General features: G+C 46.2%; 1 protein-coding gene and 1 non-coding gene across 2 annotated transcripts in view; one reads left to right on the top strand and one right to left on the bottom strand.

Annotated features, from left to right (window-relative positions):
• otud7a (OTU deubiquitinase 7A) overlaps positions 1-24,340 on the top strand; it is a 243,612-nt gene that overhangs the window by 51,995 nt on the left and 167,277 nt on the right. Inside the window, exon 3 of the mRNA XM_045689748.2 lies at positions 17,376-17,529. Within this exon, the coding sequence (XP_045545704.2) occupies positions 17,445-17,529 (85 nt within the window). The 5' untranslated portion in view covers positions 17,376-17,444. The remainder of the gene's footprint in view (positions 1-17,375; positions 17,530-24,340) is intronic.
• On the bottom strand, positions 18,282-18,357 carry trnaa-ugc (transfer RNA alanine (anticodon UGC)). The gene has a single exon. It is a non-coding gene; the product is annotated as a tRNA-Ala (tRNA).

Raw genomic sequence — 24,340 nt, 5'->3', positions numbered from 1 at the left:
ACTACACTCCAACACACTACAATGCACTACACTACTCCACACTACACTACACTACACTAATCCACACTCCAATACACTACACTACTCCACACTACACTACACTACACTACAACACACTACAATGCACTACACTACTCTACACTACACTTCTCCACAGTACACTGCACTACACTCCACTACTCTACACTACACTGCACTACACTACACTACTCTACTCTACACTGCACTACACTACCCTACAGTACACTGCACTAAACTACACTACACTACATTCCAACACACTACTCCACACTACAATACCCTACACAACTCCACACTACACTACACTACTCTCCAACACACTACAATGCACTACACTACTCCACACTACACTACACTGCACTACACTCCACTACTCTACACTCCACTCCACTCCACTACACTACACTACACTACACTACACTACACTACACTACACTCCAACACAATACTCCACACTACAATACACTACACTACACTACTCCACACTACACTACACTACTCTCCAACACACTACACTACACTAAGCTGCACTACACTACACTACGCTGCACTCCACTCCACTACTCTACACTACACTCCACTCAACTACACTACACTACACAACACTACACTACACTATACTACTCTACACTACACTACACTACTCTACACTCCATTACACTTCTCTACACTACACTGCACTACACTACACGATACTCAACTACACTACACTACACTACTCTACACTCCACTACACTACACTACAACATACTACTCCACACTACAATACACTACACTACACTACTCTACACTACACTACACTACTCTCCAACACACTACAATGCACTACACTACTCCACACTACACTACACTGCACTACACTCCACTACTCTACACTCCACTCCACTACACTAGACTACACTACACTACACTACACTACACTACACTACACTCCAACACACTACTCCACACTACAATACACTACACTACACTACTCCTCACTACACTACACTACTCTCCAACACACTACACTACACTAAGCTGCACTACACTACACTACGCTGCACTCCACTCCACTACTCTACACTACACTCCACTCAACTACACTACACTACACAACACTACACTACACTATACTACTCTACACTACACTACACTACTCTACACTCCATTACACTTCTCTACACTACACTGCACTACACTACACTACACTACACTACACTACACGATACTCAACTACACTACACTACACTACTCTACACTCCACTACACTACACTACAACATACTACTCCACACTACAATACACTACACTACACTACTCTACACTACACTACACTACACTACTCTACACTACACTACACTACTATACACTACTACTCTACACTACACTACACTACTACTCTACACTACACTACACTACTATACACTACTACTCTACACTACACTACACTACTCTACACTACACTACATTACACTACACTACACTACACTACACTACACTACTCCACAGTACACTACACTACACTACTCTACACTACACTACTCTACACTACTCTACACTACACTACACTACACTACACTGCTCTACACTACACTACACTACAATACACTACATTACACTACTCTACACTACACTACTCTACACTACACTACACTGCACTAGACTACTCTACACAACTCTACACTACACTACACTACACTACACTACTCTACACTACACTACACTGCACTACAGTACACTACACTACACCACACTCCACTACACTATACTCAACAACATTACACTACACTACACTACACTCCACTACTCTACTCTACTCTACTCTACTCTACTCTACACTGCACTACACTACACTACTCTACACTACACTACTCTACACTACACTACACCCCACTACTCTACACTACACTACACTACACTACTGTCGTGACGTTGTATTAGTTAATGTGACGACTGTTGCTCATCGAATGATTAACGGTTTATAATTGCGTGATTAAATGAATTAAGCAATGAATCAAGCAATTATTAACTCATCAACCTGGGGCACCATGGGAACAGTATTTTGATTGAGTTTCTATTTCCCAAATTAACTCAAAGGATATCAGAATATCGATTTTACAACAGTCGCTAAATTAATCAATTTCCTCTACAGTCTCATTCTGAACGTCGCATAATCCGGGAATCTGCACGGACCCGGGCTTCACCAATGAGTTTACCACACCAATCTTAGTTGATTATTTATTTACTAGCAAGCTAAAATGATGATAAAAATACACATACACAAAACACAGTCTAGCTATTGATTAGGACTTAGTATAACGGGCCAACACACTATGGCGCGTGTTACCCAAAATGGGGATTTAAAAGTGAGAGAAACAAAGGAAGTACACGAGAGAAATATACATTTGGGTTCATTTGTCAGCTATGCTTATTTAAACCTAGCCTTGCCCCGAACTTACGCTCTTATGGGTCAGAATATAATGATGTAATTACGTGTTGGAGGTCTCAGGTGGGAAGCTCCGCGTGGGTCGTTTAGGCTTCTCAATGACGCACTTCTCCGGCGCAACTCTCTGGTTGTCCTCACGATGTCGGTGTCCTTCTTGGCTAAGTGGTCTGATCCCTCGCCCTTGATCTGAAAGGGGTCTTCTGAGGACAGACAGCTCTGTAGCTCAGAGCTCACAGCTTCGGACTCGAACGGTGTAGATACCCCGATTTAATGGAGAGTGGAGGCTGGGTGGTTCGGCTTGAATTCACCCGCTTAGACACAGCTACTCGTCCGTAGCTCGTGTAGAAAAGATTTCTTTGTCTTCAACCTTGTGTTTCGTTTTGGGGTTCGTTGACTTTGTTAGACCTTCGCTGCAGCTTGGGGTCAATTAGTCTCATATGTTAATTCTTCACTCTCCTGTCTTATACCCTAGGGTCAGAAGTGGGCGTAACCGCCTTTAGGGCAATTCTCTGGGCGGACCAAGTTAATGGGCAAGGCCTAGATTTGACTAAAATCCTATTTTAGACACTACCTTCACATCTCATCTTTACCAAAACATTCTCTTTGATTTGGATATTTTCCACACAACGTACAATGTATAAACATCAGGCATATACTGGGAAAACTCTTAAAGGTACAATGTTTTCATAATAACGTCATCTCTTAACCTTTAATAACAATTCAAAAGTTACATACATTTTCATATTCCACCTCTCGTCATGACCACCATTGTGGCTGACGGAAACCATTGTTCCAAAGTCCCTTTATTGCATGTTTTAATGTTCTGAGGCCAGTTCTCCATAGTGAGAGGACAAAGGAATTTCTCAGTGGCCTAAGGTTTATTATGGGCGTGAGGTGTCATAAAACCCCCCACATCTTCAGACCCCTAGATCTCTCCTCCTCTGTTGGGGGTTTGGGAGATAATCTGTAGGGTGGTGGTCTCCTGTACCCTGACCTGATCAGGACAGTCATGACAGTCCCCCTCTGGTAGGTTCAACTTGGAATGATTCTGCATGTTGCAACCCACCATAAGAATGACCATCGGATGTCCTGGTCTGTGGATCATCAGAGCAGCCCCCCCCCCCCTTTGGTGGTTCACCCTGGTAGGCTTTCCGCAAGCTGTGGATCACCACCAGAATGGACCTAGGAGGTCTGGCAGTGGCTCTGTGTTCCGGCCCGTCATCCGGTTATCCCGGCTAGTGGACCTAGGCAGTAACTTGGCAGACGTTAATAACGCACAACACTCAGGCAATACATCATTACATTTCCTCCCCAAACGAGCGGCGTCTTGGCTCTAAGGCGTCCTAAGTGTCAAAGGTAATGAAACGAAAAATTGGAATAAAAACATAAAAGTATACAAAATAAATCTACCACACCTTAATCATCTAATATGGACTATGTTCTATATATGTCCAAGGTCTTGGCTAAATAGCTCTATCATGGCATTGTCTCTAATGTCATGTCTAGGGTGATCCTACTTGCAGGTGGGTAGTTAAGGCACTTGGAAAAACTTGGCCCCTGAAGGCCAAAGCTTACATTAGGGACATTACTGGGCTGACCTAGCGAGTTCGGGAGAGGAGGCTGGGACTGGGCCCTGTAAGAGGGTTTCCGGATCCATTGCCAACTTTCCAAAAATCGGGATCGCTTCCGTCCCACGGGTGATCCTAGTATAAGACCTCATTAGGTCTTCCATTGCACGTGTGCGCCTGTGTACGTAGTAGGTGCACACGCCAAGGGAAATGAGACCAAGGATCATAGTCACAGTCAGGATACTGTCCGGCACCGTCCAAGAGCGGGCGACAGACCAATCTTTTGGTCTGTAGTCAGTCGGGTCGACTAACAGTGCCTCATCCAGTACGCTAAAATCAACAGTCATGGGTCCCTCGTACTGGATTTGGTATTGAATGGCTTGTGGTAACTCAAGGGAACGTTTAGCAAAAGCGTCCGGCATTTCAATCTCTGTGTCTATCCGGTCGTCGGGAAGGTGGTATAGAGCGAGGTCGTCTACGTGAATAATCGCCCCCTCTGGTACCGTAACAAAAACAGTCTGGTTGGGGAGGTTCAATTGGGTGATGGAGTCATGGCGTTCGTAAGTCATAGTGGCGGACGCGAACGGTGTGTTGACCAACCATCGGTTCCCTACCACCTCCACTTGTGTGGTGGTGGCCCCATCCCTGGCTGTTAGTTTGGCTCTACAGCGTTCTTCGCTGGTGATAGCTTTAATACCACAAAGACGCTCGGTGTTATCCCTGACAAATGGTTTGCTAGGACAAAGGTAGTGGACATCTTTGGTTAGAGTACACATTAGCAGGTTAGGGGTGAGATAGAAATCTGGGTTGTTTTCCTGGTAAGCTACAACTGGGGGCGTGGCAATCTTTACGTGGGTACTGTCGCGCCAAAATCCTACATTGAGAACCGTTTTCAATCTATAGATATTCTCCAGTTCAACAACCGGCAGCGTCAGTAGAAAACCCACTTCATTACGATCAACATCAACGTGTATTGGGATGGCCGACCCCAGGCTATAGGCCAAATGTGACTGTAACGGCCTTATCGTGGTTGAAGCAGCTGAGGTCAATATGTCGTGCACCATTGAGAGGGGCACTAGATATGAGGGGATTCTATTCATGGCCAAGTGGTCCATAGAAGAGCTAACATCAGGGAGAAAATCCTCCAGTAACAATCGAACCAATTGGACATGGGCATAGTCATGGTTCATGACCTCTGCTAGCTTTCCTACAGACAGGATAGTTTTGTTCAGGAGAGTAGCGTGTGTGTTGACCACCAGAATAGTGTCCTGGAGAGACTTTCCCACATGTTGCAACCTAAGGGCCTGTGCCTTCATCTGCTGCTGGATAAGTGGCATCTCTTCAGTAATCTCCCTAACATTCCTCTTGACTGTGGCTAGACTGACTGCGTTGACAGCAGTGGTACCTAGGGCAAATAGTGACCCTACGGCTGCCCCTATCGATAGTAGCGCCCCGACGAATCGTTTTTCTCGCCTGGGCTCAGCTAGTTCTGACTGTGTTACTGTGAACTTTTGGAGTTGGGCCAACATATGGGCAGTGTCTAGCTGGGCGTGCTTAATTGCCTGGCTGGTCCAGTCAGCCCCGGCCCAACTCAAATGCGCCGCAGGTGGAATGTGTTGGCGGTACACATTCTCTGCATCTAGGCGGACATATACCCTCTGCGTGTGTACTCTGCAGTTAGTTATGAGGAGTCCTGGATCGTCGCGGAGAACGATCCCCGTAGGGGGTCCGTTCGTGATTACGTCTGCTGGGTTGGTTTTGACCAGGGCGCAGAGTGTCAGGATCATCCAAAGGAACTCCATCCTACAGAAGCGCATAATCAGAGATTGTTGGATTATTTCAGTTATTTGTATTCGTAAACAAAAATTGTTTTGACAACTATTTTTCTGTTTTTCTTATTTTTAATCAGTACAGCGCAGGACGATATCACTAGTGACAACAGATGTATATCTGGTAGCTGGGAAGAGAATAAAAGATATTAGGTGCAACGTACTGTTCTCCTGGAAGGGATCAGCTGAGGGTACTTAAGAATTTTCTTAGTACCTCTGGTTTTGCTAGGGTTTTTATCTATTCGGTGCTGGCTAGCACCCCTTCTATTCCCATGGGGGGAGTGTACAACTTGATTTGGTTCCGGTGGACCCACTTTAATGTGGCGTTTTGTCGACCTTTGCTGATTTTGATCTGGTAAGCTACAGGTGATAGCTTCACCACAATCTCGTGTGGCCCCGTCCAGTGGGGCAGGAACTTTGTTGTGACGCCCGCGGGTTTGGTGTATATGTAGTACCACACCTTATCTCCGACCTCGAACACCTGGTGTGAGGCTTTTTTGTCGTAATAGGTCTTGTCACCTTCTGCACTTCTTTCCAATTGTCCTTGAGCGTACGCAAAGGTAGTCTGGAGATGGTTCCGCAAGTCGGTCACGTATTGATGAGCCGTGTAGGCGGTGGCTGCGGCGACATCTCCCGGTTGGTACAGGAGATGCAGTGGAAGGGTCATTTGCCGGCCCGTCATCATCTCAAAGGGTGTCATTCCCGTAGACCTGTTGCGTGTGGCTCTGATTGCCATCAGTACCAATGGGAGTTTGAGGTCCCAATCTTTGTGGTTGGCTGCCACATATTTCCTCAAGATTCTGACAATTGATTGGTTGCTCCTTTCTACCCCCCCCGAGCTCCTAGGGTGGTACGCGATGTGGAGTTTAGCTTTGACTCCCAGGAGTTTCCACAGTTCGGTCATTACAGCTGCCGAAAAGTGGGTTCCTCTGTCGCTGTCCACGGTTTCTCCTGGCAGGCCGAAATGACTGAAAACGTGGTTTAGCAACAAAACGGCAGTGGTTTCCGCTGTGTCATTGGTCGCCGGCAGGCACTCCACCCACTTTGTGAATGCGCAAGTCACTGTGAGGAGGTACTTGTTGCCTCTGGCCGACCTGGCAACTGGGCCGACCCAGTCGATCTGGATCGAGCTCCAGGGGTAAGACATACCCTTGCGTTGCAGGGGTGCTCTGTGAAGTGGCTTGGTGGGTTGAAACTGGCAGCAAACTAGACACCCCCTCACGTATCGTGCCACGTCTTGTTCCATGTGAGGCCAGTGGGCCACCTGTCGCAATGTTTCACATGTAGCCTTGACCCCCCTATGGCCTCCACATGGCTCGTCGTGGGCATGAGCTATCATTATCCCCCTCTGTGTTTTAGGAACCACCCACCTTCGAGCGGTGTCGGATTCTGAAACATACACCAATAGGTCATCTACAAGTGTGAGGTGCTGTTTAGTTGCGTACAGCGAACGCAAGTCGTGTGAACCTGCCAAAGCCAGTTCGGACACTGGGTGGTTGACAGGATCCGACAGGAATGCCATCAAAGTGGCGAGGGACTCATCTTGGTGTTGCATTGCTACCAGGTCGCCATTCATGAATGAATGCGTTAGCAGCACATTATGTTCGTGCGAAGACGTTTTCCGTGGTGCTACATGGTTACGCGTTACCGCAGACACCATAGCTTCCTCAGTGGGTTTCTCGTCTCGAGCATCAAACACCCAAGGGGTGCCGTGAATTGCACCAGATTTCGCCATGCTGTCAGCATGGTCGTTGCCAAGTTTGTCACGACCAGGTGATTTGGAGTGTCCCTTGACTTTCTTCCAATACACCTGTATGTCGTGTTTGGTGATGAGGTCATCACAAGCTAGAATGAGCTCTTTGTTTTTCACCTCTTTACCACTTGAAGTAGTCATGTGCTTTTGTTTCCAAAACGGCAAGTGGCATAAGAAGGTGAGTCTCGCGTAGTTTGAGTCGGTGCAGATCGCCAGTTCTGCCAATTCGTGTTTTACCGCTGTTTGCAGGGTGATCAGCACGCCAGCCACTTCTGCAAACTGGCTGGTCTTGTTGCCAAGCTGAAATTGAAGTGGTTTGCACGGAATGTCGTTGTGCCATACCAATCCCACCCCAGCTTGCAAGTGGTCTAGATGGCGGTAAGAACAGCCATCTACAAATGCCATCGGCATGTCGAGACACACGTTCTCTTCGAAATAGTGATGGTTCGAAGGCAATGGCGGAGCGATGTCACGCGGGGGTGGTCCGGAGTCGGTTTCATCGTCACCACAGTGTTGACACACCGCCAAAGCACTGCCCAAAGGCAGGTTTTTTGCTTTTGCGTAGTTGATTACTACATCATGGCTCTGCAGCGTCATGAGCCAAGCCGCTATCCTGCTGTTGTGTACAGCACCCTCACGGATTCGTTGGTTTTTCAGAAAAGTCACAGGCTGGTGACATGTTTCTATGATCACCTTTTGTCCGCCGACATAACTGGTGAAGTGTTTGATTGCCCAGACTGTCGACAGCAGCGGTTTTTCGCAGTCTGAGTATTTGTGTTCGGCGGGGTTGAGTGTTTTGCTCGCGTAAGCAACCACACGTTTGTCTTGGTCGTATTTTTGGTACAACCCAGCGCTAAGGCAGTGCTCTGAGAAACCGACTTCCAAAAAGAATGTCTTGTCTTTGTTGGGGTATACCAGGCAGGGTGCCTCGCAAAGCAGGTTTTTCAAGGAAGCCACCGCTTCGTTGTGAGTGGCATCCCAAACGAATGGGGTGTCTTTCTGAAGAAGGTGAGTCAACGGTTTTGACAAGTCGGCGTAGTTTTCGATGAATTGACGGGAGTAATTACATACTCCCAAGAAGCTGCGCACCTCGTGAAGGTTTGTAGGTGTTTTGATGTTGCGGACTGCTTGGATTCTGTTAGACTGTGGCAGGATGCCCTCGGCACCCACCAGAAGCCCAACGTAGTTTACCTTGGTCCTGCACCATTGTCCTTTCATGATGGCCAACTTAGCCCCTGCAGTCCCGAGTTGGGTGAGAACGTGGTCCATTTCATTGAGGTGATGTGACCAAGTCTCACTTCTCATGAGAACGTCGGCCACGTAAATTATCGTCCCCCTAGAGGCTGCGTCTGGCATCGCCTTGTGCAGGAAGATGTTGAACTCTGAGGGGGAGTTGGCATACCCAAATGGGCAACGATTGAACGTGAAGAGCTTGTTCGAGAAAGAGAAAGCCAACTTGTGTTGGTCACGCGGGTCGACTGTCATGGTCCAGAAACCATTTGCCACGTCGACGGTGGAGAAGTACTTGGCGTTTGCCACCTTTGGCAACTCTTGGTCGAGCTGTGTCATTGGCCAACGAGACAACGGAACCAGTTTGTTGAGTTGTCTATAGTCAATGGTAAGACGCCATTTACCCGTTGGTTTCAGAATGGGCCACACGGGAGCGCTGTACGTACTGTTACATTCCCTGATTATCCGTTTAGCTAATAAGGAATCGATAATCTCTTGTACTGCTGTGTATGCTGCGAGCGGGATTTTGTATTGTCTAACAAACGTAGGAGTTGCTCCGGGTGGCGTAGGAATACGCACCATATGGATACCCGTAACCCCGCAATCCAGCGAGTCTGTCGACCAGATCTCACTGTGTTTATTAAACAGTTCTCTCAACTGATGGCGTTCAGTGTCATTGACAAGAGCATCAGCCTCCGACAGTAGTTGTATTACCTGTGCATGGAAACCAGGATATGGTTCGGCGACATTGTACAGGTCTTCATCGGGTGGTGACAGCATGTCACTTTTGGAAGAGTCATCGGTTGTTACCTCACAAGAGTGTACTTCGCATGCCGGAGGAGACGCAATATCATCCTCCGTGACGATGGAGTATATTAACAGGTTGCTGTCAGGATCAACATCCAGCCGGAACGCCGATGTGTCGTCCAGTGGCAATACGGGAGTTAGTGCTATTGCTTTTGACTGACAAGTAAACAGTGTCCCTCCCTCGCCATCTAGGTCTAGGGAGGACGGAAGAGGCCCAATCACGGGAACAACTAGTTCAAAATCATGGAAGGCGTAATTGATCAATGTTCCTAGCTGAGTGTGCCGAGGAATGGAAATATCCGCTTGAATCAGATTTTGTACCAGGAGGTAAGTGGATCTAGCGGTTAGTTCCAACAGTGGGTTGCCATTGATAGTTAGCCCCAAGTCGAATAGTTTTGGAGAGGGTTGGAAGAACGCAGTGGTGCCTTCCATCCGGTATCCGGGCGCCAGGTTCAGTCTTACAGAAACCTCTGTGGTTCTTGCCGGTATCAACATGGCGGACTCAGTTATCGCCTTGCAAGCTTCAGGAATAGTCTGCCCGGAAGCCATTCGCACCGGGTCGAAAGACAAGGCATGTTGGTTTGGCTGCGCCAAAGACCAAAGAACTTGGTGTATGGTAGCAAGTTTAACACCCAATCTTACCAAGATATCCGCTCCCACATAGACTGTATGTGGGAGGTCCGCGACAACCAGTAGGTAGTGGGATAATTCCTTGGTTCCAATGCGGATTGATAGCGCACACACCCCTATTGCGGTGAGTGTTGTCTGGGGAGTCGTTCCCAGTGGAAATCTAAAAGTTTTCGGCACAAGGGGATGGCAGTTAGCTGTTTTCGAAATTTCGTTGAACATTTCCAAACTGATTGCGGATTTTTCTGACCAGGTGGCCAGCCTGGTATCCTCAGCCATAGTGCCGTTCAGGCACACGCCCCCTATCAGAGGAGGGCGGTAAGTGTCGGCTGGTGAATCACCCAAGCCGCACAAGAAAACCTCATGTTCGGTTAAGTTCCGAGTCGAACTCACATTGTCATTTGCCACAAATGGCGGGCTCAGGGCCAAGTTCACCGGGTTGCGTCAGATGCTGACGTCGGAGCCACGTCGTTGCACAATGTATGGCAGGTAGCCTTGGAAGAATGCGGCGAAGTCAACGGAGTTAGCATAGGTATTTGTGACCAGATTTGATTGGTTTTCCAATCCATTAGTGGTACCAAACGGTCAATTAAATCACTCCCAATCAGCATCCGTTCGATTTCGATGCTAGTCACATACACGGGGTGTATGAGTGACACGCTTTCGAAGTTGAGTTTAAGTAGGAGACGTTTGGTTAGGGGCGAGGTAGCTTGAGTGAAACCTCGAAGATTCGTATCGCAATGTTCCGTTTTCAACCAACGTTTTGTTGGGTCCACTGCCCTTTTTAGTTCATCCAGCAAGGTTTCGGATATGAGGGAAATTGTCAAACCCGAATCTATCAGAGCGTGACAGGTCACACAGTCCTCCAGGACTGTTCTAAGGTATGGCCTGTTCGAGTTGGTTTTTCTCGTCATATCCCCAACAAAATGGAGTGGGTTGGGAGAACGGAGCGGTTTGTAATCTGCGTCGATTTCCAAGACAGATAAGTCACCTACGTGACCCAGTGGGTCCTCTATCGGAATGGGAGAGGAATCATCTGTTGCAAAGCTGCTTATCTCATGCATCTCCACCTCCGTGTCCAAGTCTGTAGACAAAACCTGCGGGCTTGTGTCTAGAACGGGCGGTACCTGGACAGGGATTTGAGTGGGGGCGGGGGTAATGGAAATGTTTGCGTCCTCTTGAATTGCATGAATTTCGGCGGACTCGGTTTCCAACGATTTTACGCCTATTCATGAGGACTTATCCTTGTCCTCTTTCTCAAATTTCTTACGATGCAGTACATCTTTTATCAGAGCTTCTATATCATTTCGGTAAGCGTTTAAATCATTGTTGAACACTTTGTTGCCCTTGTTACGCTTGTTACCCTTGTGTCCTGACCCTTTGTGAGAGTTAGGCGGAGGGGCATGTCGGCTAGGTTGATCTCTACGGGACCTGTTAGATTGGGGACGTTCATCGTAGCTATTGTTACGGCGGTGGTTGTCGGGGTGGTGGTTACTTGGTAGCCACCCCCTTTGATCGTCCTCTTTTACCGCATATGTCCCTGATGCAGCCCCTTCTAATTCGAGTGATGGTTCCCGCCTAAGCTCGAAAGTCGAGGGGTCCGGGCTCTTAGCCCGGCTTGCTTTTGATGCTTCAAAAGCGGTGCTTGCCAGCTCTCGGAGCGTCGAGATTGGCAACCCGACGTGGGCAGTAGGGCCCAAGTAGTTAATGAAGTTGGGAGACATGTGTGACAGAAAAAGTTGTTTGAACGGTAATAGGTCTTCCATTCCTGTTTCAGTGAGCATGCCAAAGTAAGCTGAACGAAGCCGGTGATAGTAGGCTTGTGGGTGTTCATTTCGAGCTTGTCTGATATTGTTAGCCAACGAACTATCGTGTTTGCGAGTCGCAGAACCACTGAATTCTATTTTCAAAACCGTGGCAAGTTTAGCATAGTCGTTTTGCATGTGTTGCTCTTGTAGACGGATGAACCTTGTCACGTGTCTGTTGGACGTTCGCTTCAAAAGATAGAGCCTGTCTGCATTCGTAGCGTTTGGGTAGCCATCCAAGGCGTTCTCTATGTCTGCTAAGAATGTCTCAGTGTCATTTGGCTTTCCCGGAACTGGGTCGAAGAGGCGGAAGTTTTTGACAATTTTGTCAAGGCGATCCCCGCCAAGTGCGCGGGGAGCATCTGCACTCTCCCGTGGAGAATTGTGGGCCGAGAGGCCAAGAGGAAAAGTCAAGCTGTGGTTGTGTTGGCGAGGAGGCCCCAATTCACTGTGGGCCGAATGGCCAAGAGAAAGAGGCTGAAATCTCCTGTCATCTACCTTCCCTCGTTCTCTTAGCTCCGGATGTGAGCTAGGTTGCTTGGTTTGGTTGTCCCGCGATAGCGCGTGACTGTTCTGGAGTTCCTCCAGATGATACCTAAGGGTGGTGTTATGCTGCATCGCAGAGTCCACCTGGGAGTTGAGGGTGATTATTTTCGACATGTAGGTGTCGCCCTTGCTTCGCTCGGCCTCATACTTATCTGTCCTGGTTTGCAGGGAGAGGTCGCGAGTGTGGAGTGAGAGATCCAGTGATGCGATGTCCTCCTTTTGTTTAGAGGTCACATTTTCCAACTTTCTCACCTGGTGTTTCTCATCCTTCATTAAATCAGCGACTTCAATGAGTTCTGCTGTTTTGTCCTCCAACTTGGTCATTGTGTTCATTAACTGATCGTCTTTGGTCTGCAGCTTTTGGAATAGAGCATTATTGCTTTGAGTGGTTTCATTCACAACCGCTTGCAGGGCATCAATTTGCTCGCCCCGTTTTCTAGCTAGCGCGTCCGACTCATCTAGTTTCGCGTGGACTTCATCGTATTTAGTTTTAGCTAAACCGAGTTGTTCTTTTAGAATACAGACTTGGTCAAGAGTTTGTTCGCGTTCTTTGTTATAAGTGTTAGACAGATCTTCCAATTTATCTGTTCTCACACACAGTTCCTCGGCTAGCAGTAGCTTATCTTTTTCGGCTTTCGATGCCAGCTCCCTGGTTCTCTCCACCTGTACCTTGAACTCCCCAGCTTCCTGCTCGTGCCTCTGCTGGGCACTGAGGTACTGGTGCACTGTCCATCTCTGCTGGTGGGCATAGTTGAGGGCTAAACTGGAGAGAACCTTCACAAGGCCTCCGCCTGATGGTCTATTTTGAAGAGTGTCTGTCGCAATGTCTGCATTTTTCTCGCTTATGGCATTGAAATCTAACATTTTCAGCCCCTCGGCATAGTTAGGATTTGCATCGTTGCTGAGGTCCGCGATCAATCTTTCCGTGGGTGAAGGTCCGCTGATTAGAGGGGAAATGGGTGGAAACCCATCTGATGGATTGCTCATTATTATGATTGTCAGTTATTTCAATTTACGTAATGTTTGGGTTTTTTAGTTGGAGGCTGCAAACACGATTTAACTCAGTTTGTAAACATCAATGAATCATCAAGACTGGGTCAGTAATGTGAGTTGGTTATTACTTAACTTGCCAAAACAGGTTTAATTGATTAAATCGATTTTAATGATAAATCTAACCTGTATAGGCTATTTGGGAATTTTAATTTTAATTCACCTGAAAGAGTTGCTATCTCTAAGTTAACATTGAGAAGTTTAACTATGTCTCATTGGTTAGAACACATTAGTTTGCGTATTATTCCAATAACCAACCTGGACAGGTAGTGTAGCAATTTAATGTATATTAAATTGAACGAGACAATGATATCCAATCAGTTGAGACTGGTTAGATATCGTACAGCATAACCTGAATTATTTAAAAATAATTACTGGTGATTCTTCACCACCGGAGGTCACTGTTAACACAAGCTAAAATCGACAGGGTACCAGTGAAAATAGAATTTTACAATACTGTTAAAAAGTCTACCTAAACACCATTAAGCTGGTAAAACAGCTTTAATCTATTAATCAATTTGAAAGATTAGTCAACCCCGTATAGGCTAAAGGAATTAGCTTTAATTAACCTGAAGTAGTTGCTATATCTAAGTTAACGTTGAAAAGTTCAACTATGTCTCATTGGTTAGAACACATTAGTTTGCGTATTATTCCAATAACCAACCTGGACAGGTAGTGTAGCAATTTAATGTATATTAAATTGAACGAGACAACGATATCCAATCAGTTGAGACTGGTTAGATATCGTACAGCATAACCTGAATTATTTAAAAATAATTACTGGTGATTCTTCACCACCGGAGGTCACTGTTAACACAAGCTAAAATCGACAGGGTACCAGTGAAAATAGAATTTTACAATACTGTTAAAAAGTCTACCTAAACACCATTAAGCTAGTAAAACAGCTTTAATCTATTAATCAATTTGAATGATTAGTCAACCCCGTATAGGCTAAAGGAATTAGCTTTAATTAACCTGAAATAGTTGCTATATCTAAGTTAACGTGGAACAGTTTAACAATGTCTCATTGGTTATGGCACATTCGTGTGTGTATTATTCCCATAACCAACCTGGAAAGGTAGTGTATCAATTTAATGTATGTATAAAATTGAACAAGACAATGATATCTAATCAGTTAAGACTGGTTTGATATCCTACAGCGTAACCTGACTTATTTTACGAAAAATGACTGGCGATTCTTCGCCAGGGGTTACGGATAGCCCCAGCTGAGATCTCACAGGATTCCTGCCTAACGCGGGAATTCACTATGAACAAAGAGGAAAACAAAAATGGCTGCTCCCCTTTTTTAGCCTAGCATCTGGCGCAATGCTTAGCTTCCCTTGCGCGGGGTTTCCCCCTCGCCGCACAAGGGGAGTTCCCTCCAACAAGTGAACAAGTTTACGTTCAACCCTTAACCTCTTCCCGTTTACCAAACGCGAGAGGTAGAGAGATAATAACTTCGCTTCGGTCAAACGAATAGATCTACTCTAATTTCCGTAATGGCTGGCTCATATGTCCTCTGCTCTAGGAATTACTTATGACCGAGTCAGATCACTCCTGAAAGCGATCGACAGAAATAACACTACGTTAGGCCCAACGAGTATTATTTCTCAGAATGCCTACATCGGCTGGTACATATGTCCTAGCTCGTAGCATTCAGTAGACCCCCCTTCACACTGCTTTGGTCAGATATACAACCCGGGTCGTTCTATTCCGACCAGTATCTGGGTGAAATGGACCGACACACACACTTCTCTCCCGCACTAGTCCTGCCTATAGCTATTAATGGAATGTATATATCTTGCTACGCAATTGATATGGAATAACCCAACAGTGCGGCCTAGTCCTATCTTAGATGCCTCACACGGGGCACCATATGTCGTGACGTTGTATTAGTTAATGTGACGACTGTTGCTCATCGAATGATTAACGGTTTATAATTGCGTGATTAAATGAATTAAGCAATGAATCAAGCAATTATTAACTCATCAACCCGGGGCACCATGGGAACAGTATTTTGATTGAGTTTCTATTTCCCAAATTAACTCAAAGGATATCAGAATATCGATTTTACAACAGTCGCTAAATTAATCAATTTCCTCTACAGTCTCATTCTGAACGTCGCATAATCCGGGAATCTGCACGGACCCGGGCTTCACCAATGAGTTTACCACACCAATCTTAGTTGATTATTTATTTACTAGCAAGCTAAAATGATGATAAAAATACACATAGACAAAACACAGTCTAGCTATTGATTAGGACTTAGTATAACGGGCCAACACACTATGGCGCGTGTTACCCAAAATGGGGATTTAAAAGAGAGAGAAACAAAGGAAGTACACGAGAGAAATATACATTTGGGTTCATTTGTCAGCTATGCTTATTTAAACCTAGCCTTGCCCCGAACTTACGCTCTTATGGGTCAGAATATAATGATGTAATTACGTGTTGGAGGTCTCAGGTGGGAAGCTCCGCGTGGGTCGTTTAGGCTTCTCAATGACGCACTTCTCCGGCGCAACTCTCTGGTTGTCCTCACTATGTCGGTGTCCTTCTTGGCTAAGTGGTCTGATCCCTCGCCCTTGATCTGAAAGGGGTCTTCTGAGGACAGACAGCTCTGTAGCTCAGAGCTCACAGCTTCGGACTCGAACGGTGTAGATACCCCGATTTAATGGAGAGTGGAGGCTGGGTGGTTCGGCTTGAATTCACCCGCTTAGACACAGCTACTCGTCCGTAGCTCGTGTAGAAAAGATTTCTTTGTCTTCAACCTTGTGTTTCGTTTTGGGGTTCGTTGACTTTGTTAGACCTTCGCTGCAGCTTGGGGTCAATTAGTCTCATATGTTAATTCTTCACTCTCCTGTCTTATACCCTAGGGTCAGAAGTGGGCGTAACCGCCTTTAGGGCAATTCTCTGGGCGGACCAAGTTAAGGGGCAAGGCCTAGATTTGACTAAAATCCTATTTTAGACACTACCTTCACATCTCATCTTTACCAAAACATTCTCTTTGATTTGGATATTTTCCACACAACGTACAATGTATAAACATCAGGCATATACTGGGAAAACTCTTAAAGGTACAATGTTTTCATAATAACGTCATCTCTTAACCTTTAATAACAATTCAAAAGTTACATACATTTTCATATTCCACCTCTCGTCATGACCACCATTGTGGCTGACGGAAACCATTGTTCCAAAGTCCCTTCATTGCATGTTTTAATGTTCTGAGGCCAGTTCTCCATAGTGAGAGGACAAAGGAATTTCTCAGTGGCCTAAGGTTTATTATGGGCGTGAGGTGTCATAAAACCCCCCACATCTTCAGACCCCTAGATCTCTGCTCCTCTGTTGGGGGTTTGGGAGATAATCTGTAGGGTGGTGGTCTCCTGTACCCTGACCTGATCAGGACAGTCATGACACTACTCTACACTACACTATACTACACTACACTACTCTACACTACACTACACTACACTACACTTCACTCATAAACACAAACATACTGTATGGAGCCAACCGTGCAGCTGTCCACACACGTTGAAGTTAAACTCTTTTGTTTCGAGACGCTGTGTGATGTCCCTGGAATATGTCAGGCTGCTGTGATGCTGTGACACTTTTGTTAGTTCACACTGCCTTCGCAAAGCTACTTGTATGAACTCATCAAACTGGTTGTGTGTGTGTGTGTGTGTGTGTGTGTGTGTCCTCGTGTTCCCAGATGACAGTGTGAAGGCTGGCGTCGACTAAGGTGACCACTGCGGCCTGGGCAGCCCATCCACATGACCACATGACTCTGGACATGGACGCCGTCCTGTCGGACTTCATCAGGTCCACTGGGGCGGAGCCTGGGCTGGCCAGAGATCTGCTGGAAGGTAAGACCAGAACCGGGCTGGGTTAGGTAGGACTGGGTTAGATAGGACTGGACTGGGTTAGGTAGGGCTGGGTTAGATATGACTTGGTTAGTTAGGCCTGGGTTAGATAGGATTGGGCTGGGTTAGTTAGGACTGGGCTGGGTAGGACATAGTATCAGGGTTAGGTAGGACTGGACTGGGTAGGACATAGTATCAGGGTTAGGTAGGACTGGACTGGGTAGAACATAGTATCAGGGTTAGGTAGGACTGGACTGGGTAGGACATAGTATCAGGATTAGGTAGGACTGGGTAGGACATAGTATCAGGGTTAGGTAGGACTGGACTGGACATAGTATCAGGTAGGACTGGACTGGGTAGGACATAGTATCAGGGTTAGGTAGGACTGGACTGGGTAGGACATAGTATCAGGGTTAGGTAGGGCTGGACATAGTATCAGGGTTAGGTAGGACTGGACTGGACATAGTATCAGGGTTAGGTAGGACTGGACTGAGTAGGACATAGTATCAGGGTTATGGTACATTTTTATTTCAGTCCAGTAATTGCTTTCCCTGGTTAGTAGCAGGGCAGAATATTAACACCCTCTATATGTATCATCTACCTGCTGTTTAGTCAAATACTACACTAGATGTCCTCATTCATGTCAGAGACAGAGAACATTTTTTACATTTACATTTTAGTCATTTAGCAGACACTATTATCCAGAGTGACTTACAGTAGTGAATGCATACATTTCATAAATGTTTTCTCCGTACTGGTCCCCCGTGGGAATCGAACCCACAACCCTGGCGTTGCAAACACCATGCTCTACCAACTGAGCCACACGGGACCAGATTTTACCTACAGTCAGGTCCTCTCCTCTGTTTCCTGTTTCCTGTGTCCTAGAGATTTTACCTACAGTAAGGTGCCCACCTCTTGTTTCCTGTAGATTTTTCCTACAGTCAGGTCTCCTTCTGTTTCCTAGAGCTTTTACCTACAGGAAGGTCCCCTCCTCTGTTTCCTGTGTCCTAGTGATTTTACCTACAGGAAGGTCCCCTCCTCTGTTTCCTGTGTCCTAGTGATTTTACCTACAGGAAGGTCCCCTCCTCTGTTTCCTGTGTCCTAGAGATGTTTCCTACAGTAAGGTCTCTTCTGTTTCCTGTGTCCTAGTGATTTTACAGTCAGGTCTCCTCCTCTGTTTCCTATAGATTTTACCTACAGTCAGGAACCCTCCTCTGTTTCCTGTGTCCTAGTGATTTTACCTACTGGAAGGTCCCCTCCTCTGTTTCCTGTGTCCTAGTGATTTTACCTACAGGAAGGTCCCCTCCTCTGTTTCCTGTGTCCTAGTGATTTTACCTACTGGAAGGTCCCCTCCTCTGTTTCCTGTGTCCTAGTGATTTTACCTACTGGAAGGTCCCCTCCTCTGTTTCCTGTGTCCTAGTGATTTTACCTACTGGAAGGTCCCCTCCTCTGTTTCCTGTGTCCTAGTGATTTTACCTACTGGAAGGTCCCCTCCTCTGTTTCCTGTGTCCTAGTGATTTTACCTACAGGAAGGTCCCCTCCTCTGTTTCCTGTGTCCTAGTTATTTTACCTACAGTAAGGTCCCCTCCTCTGTTTCCTGTCGTGGAGTAGTCTCAGTGGTTACTATGTGGTTACTACAGTAACTCTCCGGTCCATGTCTTTCCCACCTACATAGCCACTATGATGCTCTAGCCTGTACGTGAAACAGAGATCGGCAGTAGGAGAAAAAAAAGAAGAAATGTCCTGTAGGAAATTGGTATTTTCTTATCCTAGTCTCTTTCTGATGTCCTTCCTGACCTGAATCCTTGTCTGTCACCTCAGTGAACAGAACCAGGACGTGAAGAAGACGGACATCATCTCAGGGAACAGTCCATGTCACGACGCCATGAACTCATTAACTCATTATAGTCAGAAAGCAAGACACTGTATTTAGTGAGGAAACACATACGGACAGAACAGGCTAGCTGGCAGATGAAGAGGAGCCTTGTTTCATTCTGGCTTGAATCCATCTTCATCATCCCTCTCTCTTTGATCAGACATCAATTTTTCATTAGATCTGAGACAGAGAGAGAGAAAAGACCCTTAAATTGAGAGAGAGAGAGAGAGAGAGAGAGAGAGAGAGAGAGAGAGAGAGAGAGAGAGAGAGAGAGAGAGAGAGAGAGAGAGAGAGAGAGAGAGAGGGGAAATAAGGAATGAGAGAGAGGAGAAGAGAGAGAGAAGGGAAATAAGGAATGAGAGAGAGGAGAAGAGAGAGAGAAATGTAAAAGGAGCGAGAGAGAAAGATAGGAGAGAAAGATAGGAGGGAGAGAGAGCGATAGGAGAGAAAGATAGGAGGGAGAGAGAGAGATAGGAGAGAGAAAGATAGGAGGGAGAGAGAAAGATAGGAGGGAGAGAGAAAGATAGGAGAGAGAAAGATAGGAGGGAGAGAGAAAGATAGGAGAGAGAAAGAAAGATAGGAGAGAGTGAGAGTATTAATGAATAATGTAGTTATATCCTCAGCTGTCTCTATTCTGTTGGCTGGTGACTCTTATGGTTATGAACCTTCTAATGCAGCCACTGAAGGTTATAAGATGTTTATCGGCACGTGACGCCATGCCAAGTGGTTGTTGTTCTTTGGAAATGAATTGAGAGATGTTTTTTGAGGCCTGTGTTCGAACTGGCTGTAGTTCTGTCTTTGATAGCAGTTTGCATTATATCTATGACACTGTTGAATGCACAATACAGTTGGGTAGCTATTTTGCACTGTTGCATTAGCATGGATGCTAGTGTTAGCATAGATACCAATAGGCCTACAGTATTTCTCTGTTATTGCATTAGCATGGATGCTAATATTAGCAAAGATACTAATAGGCCTACAGTACTTCTCTGGTGTTGTATTAGCATGAATGCTAGTGTTATCATACTGTAGATACCAATAGGCCTACAGTATTTCTCTGTTGTTGTGTTAGTGTGGATGCTAGTGTTAGCATACATACCAATAGGCCTATAGGTACTTTTCTGCTGTTGTGTTAGCATGGATGCTAATACTTCTCTGCTGTTGTGTTAGCACCAAATGCTAATAGGTTTGCTGCAGACTGGATGCCTTTTCCATTGCCATCCTAACCCTAACCATGTTTCCCATAGTATCCCCGCGATGGCTTCATGAGCTAACTCCAACTCTGTATGAAATACACTGAAGGTCGCAGTGAACTTGACCACTGCTGTGATATACAGTGCCTTCAGAAAGTATTGATACCCCTTGACTTATTCAAAATTGTGTTGTTGTTACAGCCAAGAATTCAAAATAGATGTATTTTTTCCCCTCACCCATCTACACACAATACCCCATAATGACAAAGTGAAAACATGTGTTTAGACATTTGACATGACAGTGTGTGTGAGTTTAACTGTTCACTCAGTAAGACATGACAGTGTGTTTGAGTTTAACTGTTCACTCAGTAAGACATGACAGTGTGTGTGAGTTTAACGGTTCACTCAGTAAGACATGATAGTGTGTGTGAGTTTAACAGTTCACTCAGTAAGACATGATAGTGTGTGTGAGTTTAACTGTTCACTCAGTAAGACATGACAGTGTGTGTGAGTTTAACGGTTCACTCAGTAAGACATGACAGTGTGTGTGAGTTTAACGGTTCACTCAGTAAGACATGACAGTGTGTGTGAGTTTAATGGTTCACTCAGTAAGACATGACAGTGTGTGTGAGTTTAACTGTTCTCACTGAGGGAAGGGAGTGTCCTAGTTAGCAGCTCAACATATGAAATTACATCACCAGCTAACTTACATCTCCCTGTGTGTGTGTGTGTGTGTGTGTGTGGGTGGGTGGGTGGGAGGGTGCGGTGCTGTGTGAAGTCTTACAGGCATGTACAACCTGGACTCAGAGGTAAATGGTAACATAGTACACGTAAATCTGTGACACCCAAATTCCTATTATATGTTACGTTTCGTATATGGCATGTGCAGTATTAATTTTGGGATGTCCATAATCCAATGATAAGATAAGGTATGAATTACAATTAAAGTTGTCAGTGATGTGATTTGAATACGCAACCTTTGGGTTGCTAGACATTCGCGTTATACTGCTACCCATCTTCATCGACCAACCTCCCTCCTTTCGTTTTTGGCTGGCATGCAGGGAAGCAGTGGGGACATTTAGTTTTTGAGGCCAGGCTGGCATGCAGGGAAGCAGCGGGGACATTTAGTTTTTGAGGCCAGGCTGGCATGCAGGGAAGAGGCGGGGACATTTAGTTTTTGAGGCCAGGCTGGCATGCAGGGAAGCAGCGGGGACATTTAGTTTTTGAGTCCAGGCTGGCATGCAGGGAAGCAGCGGGGACATTTCGTTTTTGAGGCCGGGCTGGCATGCAGGGAAGCAGCGGGGACATTTCGTTTTTGAGGCCAGGCTGGCATGCAGGGAAGCAGCGGGGACATTTCGTTTTTGAGGCCAGGCTGGTGATATGTTACGTTTGATATGGTTTCATAAGATAGAAAAGGTTACTTAAGCCAAAAACGAAAGGAGGGAGGTTGGTCGATGAAGATGGGTAGCCGTATAACGCGAACGTCCAGCAACCCAAAAGTTGCGTATTGAAATCACGTCACGGACAACTTGAATTGTAATTCATCCCTCGACCAGCACCTCTCTTCTACCATACTGAACCTAGACCAGCACCTCTCTTCTACCATACTGAACCTAGACCAGCACCTCTCTTCTACCATACTGAACCTAGACCAGCACCTCTCTTCTACCATACTGAACCTAGACCAGCAACTCTCTTCTACCATACTGAACCTAGACCAGCACCTCTCTTCTACCATACTGAACCTAGACCAGCACCTCTCTTCTACCATACTGAACCTAGACCAGCAACTATCTTCTTCCATACCGCACCTAGACCTGCACCTCTCTTCTACCATACTGAACCTAGACCAGCACCTCTCTTCTTCCATACTGAACCTAGACCAGCACCACCTCTCTTCTACCATACTGAACCTAGACCAGCACCTCTCTTCTACCATACTGAACCTAGACCAGCACCTCTCTTCTACCATACTGAACCTAGACCAGCACCTCTCTTCTACCATACTGAACCTAAACCAGCACCTCTCTTCTACCATACTGAACCTCGACCAGCACCTCTCTTCTACCATACTGAACCTAGACCAGCACCTCTCTTCTACCATACTGAACCTAGACCAGCACCTCTCTTCTACCATACTGAACCTAGACCAGCACCTCTCTTCTACCATACTGAACCTAGACCAGCACCTCTCCTCTTCCTCCTCCTCCTCTTTCTCTTCCTCTTCCTCCTCTATCTCATTCTCTCTCTCCCTTTCTCTGTATCTCTATCCCTCTCACTCTCTCTCTCTCTCTCCCTCTCTCTCTCTCTCTCTCTCTCTCTCTCTCTCTCTCTCCGTGTCTGCCCTCCAGCTCTTTGTTAGTTTGACTTCATCTTAGTTTGACTTATGCTCTCTCTCTCTCTCTCTCCCTTTCTCTCTCTCCCCCCTCACTCTCCCTTATCCCCACTCTCTCTCTCCCCCCATCTCTCCCCATCTCTCTCTCCCCCATCTCTCTCTCCCCATCTCTCTCTCCCCCTCTCTCTCTCTCCCTCTCCCCCTCTCTCTCCCCCCCTCTCTCTCTCTCCCTCTCCCCCTCTCTCTCCCTCTCTCTCTCTCTCCCCCCTCTCTCTCTCCCTCTCCCCCTCTCTCTCTCTCCCTCTCCCCCCCTCTCTCTCTATCCCTATCCCCCTCTCTCTCCCCCTCTCCCCTCTCGCTCTCTCTCTCTCTCTCTCTCTCTCTCTCTCTGTGTCTGCACTCCAGCTTGTTCTTAGTTTAACTTATGCAGAGGAGGATGATGTGCGTAGGTAGAGGGGCGGGTCCTGATTACACACAAACACACAAACACACACACACACCTCTCAGAGTCATGAAGCCGGAGGATGCTGCCAGTCAAGCCACACCCCAGCCAAGGACACTCGGTGGTGACCATGGCAACCACTGCTGCTCTGCTCCAGATTTAGAGAGAGAGAGAGAGAGAGAGAGAGAGAGAGAGAGAGAGAGAGAGAGAGAGAGACAGACAGACAGACAGACAGACAGACAGACAGACAGACAGACAGACAGACAGACAGACAGACAGACAGACAGACAGACAGACAGACAGACAGACAGACAGACAGACAGACAGACAGACAGACAGACAGACAGACAGACAGACAGACAGACAGACAGACAGACAGACAGACAGGGAGAGAGATAAAGATAGAGAGATAGAGAGAAGGAGAGAGATAAAGATAGAGAGATAGAGAGAAGGAGAGAGATAAAGATAGAGAGATAGAGAGAAGGAGAGAGATAAAGATAGAGAGATAGAGAGAAGGAGAGAGATAAAGATAGAGAGATAAAGATAGAGAGATAGAGAGAAGGAGAGAAAGAAGGAAAGAAAAGAAATAGACAGATAGGTAAAGGAAGACAGGTGTAGAGTGAAGGAGAGAAAGAAGGATAGAAAGAAGGAGAGAAAAGAAATAGACATAGATAAAGGAAGACAGGCGTAGAGAGAAAAGGAGAGAAAGAAGGAGAGAAAAGAAATAGACAGATAGATAAAGGAAGACAGGCGTAGAGAGAAGGAGAGAGAGAAGGAGAGAAAGAAGGAGAGAAAAGAAATAGACAGATAGGTAAAGGAAGACAGGCGTAGAGAGAAGGAGAGAGAGAAGGAGAGAAAGAAGGAGAGAAAAGAAATAGACAGATAAAGGAAGACAGGCGTAGAGAGAAAAGGAGAGAAAGAAGGAGAGAAAAGAAATAGACAGATAGATAAAGGAAGACAGGCGTAGA

The sequence above is a fragment of the Salmo salar genome, chromosome 11 (genome assembly GCF_965601325.2).
Source record: "Salmo salar chromosome 11, fSalSal1, whole genome shotgun sequence".
NCBI classification, from domain to species: Eukaryota; Metazoa; Chordata; class Actinopteri; order Salmoniformes; family Salmonidae; genus Salmo; species Salmo salar.
Note: the sequence above shows the minus strand (reverse complement) of the source record. Positions and strands in the feature narration are given on the sequence as shown.